At 29.1% G+C, this 5633-nt stretch overlaps 1 protein-coding gene across 2 annotated transcripts; it reads left to right on the top strand.

The window, feature by feature from the left end:
- The first annotated feature begins 1148 nt into the window (after positions 1-1148).
- Positions 1149-2802, top strand: LOC129919521 (uncharacterized). Of its 2 annotated transcripts, none has more exons than XM_056000427.1 (2): positions 1149-1927; positions 1998-2802. In XM_056000427.1, exons 1-2 carry the CDS (start codon positions 1451-1453, stop codon positions 2007-2009), a joined length of 489 nt encoding a protein of 162 aa, XP_055856402.1. In that variant the 5' UTR covers positions 1149-1450; the 3' UTR covers positions 2010-2802. The 2 variants fall into 2 exon arrangements, with proteins under 2 accessions (XP_055856402.1, XP_055856401.1); XM_056000426.1 differs by having other exon boundaries at positions 1150-1927; positions 1995-2802.
- The last annotated feature ends 2831 nt before the right edge of the window (positions 2803-5633 follow it).

Here is a 5633-nt window from a genome sequence, read left to right as displayed (position 1 = left end):
CTTTCACTAAAAAATTTATAGATTTATTTTATTCGTAATTCAGATGACAAATACAACATTTTTAATAATTTTTTTGAAGGTACCTTTTACATTGATTTTCTTTATTTCCCAAAAAAACACCCTTTCATATGAAATATTTTTAAAGACTGCAAACATTCTTGGTTCCTTTTATAAATAAAATATTTTAACAAATTTTTTAATGGGGTACCATTTTTGTCCTAGTATTTGTGTTACTAATTCTAAATTTTATTGTTTCTTTAAACAAAAAAAAAAAACACCCTTTTACTCAAGTTTGTTTTGTATACCTACAATTAAGATGGGACATAACTCTACAATTTCATTATAGACTTGTTTTTCACCCAAATGCCACAAAATAATATATTTCAAATATCTTTTTTTGTTGACTTATGTCTATTATTTTAAGGGAGGACATAAATCCATAACCCTTTGAAGTGCTTTTGTTAAAACACTTTTCAAATTTTCACGACTTTTTTCCGTATTTAGTCTATAAATTTTGCTACAATTTAAAGAATATGTTATCTCGAAAAGGTTCATTTAACATTCTACAATAATTATAAATATAAAAAAATAAAGCTTCTGTAAAGCTTCTATTAAGATTTTATAAATCTTATTAAAGCTAAATGATGCACAATTTTGTTCAAGTACCTTTGAGCCTTTCGTTTTTGTGTTTCAATTTTTCCATCATGTCTAAACATACAAAGATTTTCATGCCACTTATAAGATAAGAAGCTATTCACTTCATTCTTTACAATGTTGCCATTGAATAAACTGTAATCAAATTTAATAACTGTTATTCAAAACAAAAGTTAATAATATAATCGATATATTTATCTAATGAACCTTAATTATCGTAAACTAATTACAAATAAACTAACTGATAAAAAAAAAAGTGATTAACTCTAATAATGACGTCGTATGAACAAATTTTTAGTCCTTCAGAGAAGTTGTCAGTCTTTAGTGGTTACTATTACGTCTTTTTCTCCTGATGTTTCATAAAATTGCAAAACATATATTTTTCGTTACACTTTTAACTTCTAAATATCTGCAGGCAGAAGTAACATTTGATTCAAAAATTTTAACTTTCATCAAAAATATCAACAAAGTGGAGCGATTTGAAAATTTATTTCTCTTCAAATCTTCACTATAACAGTTTTCCGATGATTTGGGTGACAAATTTCTTCAAACTTTTTCAATTTCACTTGGTCTTCCAGTAATTCTATCAACTGGAATTTCTTCGTTTTATTTGAAAAAAGAATTCAATGAAAATATTTTAAACATAATTCAATTTGATTCAAGTGATTTATTGCTGAAACAACGACTTTTGGAATATCTTCAACATCTTCGATATTCAAAAACAATTTTCGTTCTGAAAACTTCGTCGTCAAGAAATGATTTGGAAAATATTTTTAATTTTTGCTGGCAGAACAGAATGATCAATGTAATTGCAGTTTTTCAAGATTTCGGAATTTCTTCAACTTACTTCAGTTATAGCAATTTCGGAGATTTTCGAATTGAAGAACTCATTTGGAACAAGAAATTAGTAGACGTTTTTCCAGATCGGATGAAGAATCTTCATGGCATAACATTACCAATTTTGTTTAATGGACCAGAGCCAGGACTGATTGTTGCAAAAACTGCCATTGGTAATACAATTATCGGTGGTTATTTGTGGCACATCTTGAAAGCTTTTGCCAAAAAGCACAATGCTAAATTGAACATTTCTAACATTGAGACTTCACTTGGACCGCGTGATGCATTTACACTTCTTGTTGTAAATGGTACAGTTGAGATACTAGGTGTTTTTCCTTTGCGTTTAACATTTCCAGCCAACTTTAACTCATACCCCTTCATCTGTTATGATTGGGGTGTCATGGTGCCCAAAGAATCGAAAATCCCCATCTACAAAGTGTTTACTTTTGTGTTTTATTGGGAACCCATTATTCTTATAATCGTGATATTTATTTTGCTGTCAGCAGGAGTTGCATTAGCTACTTGGTTAACAGGATCCCGGACCATCAGAATGAGAGATTTCTTCTTTAACATTGATTGTTATCGTGGAATACTTGGACAGTCTATTTCGAAGGTTTCAAGCACTTCTAGCAGTACAAAAATCATCTATTCGCTGATATTTCTACTGGGAATTATGATAGTTACTTCATACGATGCATTTCTTCAGTCTTTTATGACTGAACAACCATCACAAAATATCATAAAATCCTTCAATGAACTGAAATCATCTGGTCGGAAAGTTTACATTTTTAAAACTGACTTAAACACTTTGTTACATGTTAGACCAGAATTTAAACACTACTTAGATTTAGATTTATTTGAAATCGAAACAAACTATACCAATTTTGACATTACTGAAAATAGTCTTAAAACAAAACATGCCTGCGCAGTTACTAGTGAAAAATGGAATCTTTATAAGAGTCAACAAACTTTCTATGGTCAACAATTGTTTCGCTGGTCTGAGGAATTGTGTTTTTTGAAAGATGTAATTGGATCTTTTGGAGTGAATGAGAATTCAATTTATAAAAATATTTTGAATTCTCATATTTTGGAAATACAAGCAACTGGATTGATGGAATTTTGGAAAAGAAGAGCATTTTATGAGCTATTGGCTAATGGAAGAATTGATAAATTGAATGCTAACAATGGACGAAGGAACTTACAGTCGCTAAGAGTTGAAGATTTAAAATGGATTTGGATATCGATAGGACTGGCGTATTTAGTCACTATTTTATGTTTTGTTGGAGAAATGTGTGTGTTTATATTAAAAAAATAAATTTTACTGCATTGTTATTGTTGCTTTTACACGTTCTGTACCATTTACAGGTTCGTAGAAGTATTGGCAGGAGCAGGAACTTAGTAGGAACTCCATAAAAAATACTTAATCAAATTACAATAAAAAAGTTTAACAATTTGAATTTTGTAGGTTTGTAACTTCTACAGGGCATCATATAAGAATATTTTTTAAATCACATAATCAACGGATAGGCAAAATGCTTCCAATAATATCTCGTTTATCAAATTACTGTGAGTAGTTAAGAAGTTATGAGGGAGCAAACATACTAACACACAAGTCGGTGAAATACATAATTACATTTTACTGGATAAATTTTACTATTATTAAATATTTTTTATTTCAATATAGAAAAATATCCACTAAAATTAATATTTTCATCTTTTATCATTTAAGCTAGTTTTTCACAACTTTTTGACAGATTTCGTTTTTTTTTTAAATTTAGCCACGATTTGAAAGAATATTGGATAATCAACAGGTATAAAGTGTCTAATTTACACATTCAACACACCAACATCTTTATAAAGACAAAAATTGAAGTTAAACTGGAAATAGCCTCTATAGAGCTTCCATAAGGATTTAATAGAGCAATTGTTTTTTTAAGTAAGAAATAAGATCTAAAAGATCCTTATAGTTATTATTATAAACACTTCAGCACAGTTTTATATAGATAAATTGAAGTTTTAACAGTTCAAAGCTTCTATAAGTCTTCTTTAAGGGTTCTATAAAGCTTTCTTAAGAATATTTTTTATCTCAATACAACAAAACGATACAATTTTTTAGTTCAATTTTATTAAATTTTCTCAATTTCAAAATTTAGTGATACCAAAGCCAAAAAACTTCAAATTTTTTTAGGGTGTTCCAAAGTCATGAGGAAAATCTTCTTCAATACCCTTTGTGAAATTATTTGACACATTTAGTCAATATAAACGAGTACAAAGCATCTATGTGGTGTTTACAACGCTGACTGATTCATTCCTGATTTATCTTTGAAGCCTCATCGAGAGTGTGTCGTTCATAATGTCAGCTCTTTGTCTCTCACATAGATATCCTTCCAACACAAACAAAAATAATAATCACCATACAGAAGGAACAACGAATTTCGCCCTGGGGATACATTTTCCATTACATTGAAATCACTTTCACATCACAAAAACATCACAATTCAAGAGCCTTATTTTTGATTCAAAATCTCTTTTGCTAGATGAAGGAAAGAGTACACATGCAACCAACATTCAAATAATAGCTTCAAAGGCTGCCATACAATAATCCAACTTCAATAAGAAGGTGTTCCTATATACACCATCAAATAAACCATCATGACCTATTGTCAGAAGGAAAAAGCTTTGAGAATTGAAACTCATTCACTACTATATAGACCTTTTTCCCATTGAATAAAAGGATTTTTGTGGACAAACATTGAAAGGAGTGTTACGATAGAGGCAAGGCATAACTTCTAAGCAGCGAAACACAGGTGTGCAGCTATGCATCTCTGGATGAATGGCTAGAAGCATACTCTTTTACGTACTTTTCCTTAATGCAGTTATATTTTTCTTCTTCAACTCGAATGTGTAATGGAATTGCTTTTTATTGTTCGGCTAGGCTTTTGCTTTGTCAAAGGATTCAACTCAAATGGAAAGCACAATACAAATAACATGATGATTGTGGAATAAGCGTGAATAAGAAAATTTTGTGTGTAATAGTTATAGAATTTGAACCAAAGACTCACTTTGTTTGTGCGTTGTTTATTAGAGGGAACATACAAATAATTTAATGTACTTGAAAACATTAAAGAAGTTCTGTAAGATTGCCAAAATTTCACACTGTGCGCCGATAACGAAATCTGGGATGAGACATCCTTATAAAATTCAAACATTTTTATGCCTGGACCGGTCGGATTTTTCTCAACATTTAAGGATAGGTAAAATTGTTTAAAAGAAGTCTTTTAGAAGCTTGTTATACGCCTTAAAGAAGCTACAACCTGTTAAACTTTAATTTGTTTGTAATAACATAACTTCAAAATTTATAATTTATTTATGCCAAAAAGTCGTGAAAAATTACCCTTAAAAGTAAAAATTTTTGATTTGTATCCTTATTTCCGACAATAATATATAAAATTAAAACAAACATATTTAAACATGAATCTTCTTTAAAGAAACAACTGATAAAAGCCTTATATAAGCTTTAAAGAAGCTTTTTCAACTTAATTTTTCTATTAATAACCACAATGATGAAGTAGAAGCTTTTACTCGTTGAATATATAATATTCTTCAAATCGTTGCTAAATTTATAAGCAAATGTGCCAAAAAGTTGTGAAATAAACTATCCTAAATAGTAAAAATGTGTACTTAATTTTTGAGGGTATTTGTTTCCTTTTTTGCCAATATAGAAATTGTATACTTTTGAGTTTAAACAAATGTATATAAAATTAAAGTTATTTAAAGAAACAATTGCTTTATAAAAGCCTTATAAAATCTTTATAGAAACTTTAAAGAAGCTATAACCTATTTAATTTATTAATAACGATGCTGATAACGTAGAAGCTTTATGCTAGTGGCAAAATTCTTTATGAAACGTGCCAAAAAGTTGTAAAAAATTACCTTAAATGGTAAAAATTAAAGAAATCTTAATATAAAACTTACCTATAGATGCTATTGCTTCGGAGAAGCCTTTTAGAAGCAATAATCTTTTTAAAATTAAATTTTCTTACTAAAAGCGATGCTGGAGTGTTAAATGGATAAATTGGATGCTTAATTCACATTGAAGACCCGATGTCCTTCAAACGATGCAAAAAGTCTTGGAAGAATAC

This window comes from Episyrphus balteatus, chromosome 4 (genome assembly GCF_945859705.1).
Source record: "Episyrphus balteatus chromosome 4, idEpiBalt1.1, whole genome shotgun sequence".
In the NCBI taxonomy this organism is placed as follows: Eukaryota; Metazoa; Arthropoda; class Insecta; order Diptera; family Syrphidae; genus Episyrphus; species Episyrphus balteatus.
Note: the sequence above shows the minus strand (reverse complement) of the source record. Positions and strands in the feature narration are given on the sequence as shown.

What these genes read in the sequence shown, in the direction of transcription:
- LOC129919521 (XM_056000426.1), top strand. Translation starts at nt 1,451, where the DNA reads ATGATCAATGTAATTGCAGTTTTTCAAGATTTCGGAATTTCTTCAACT.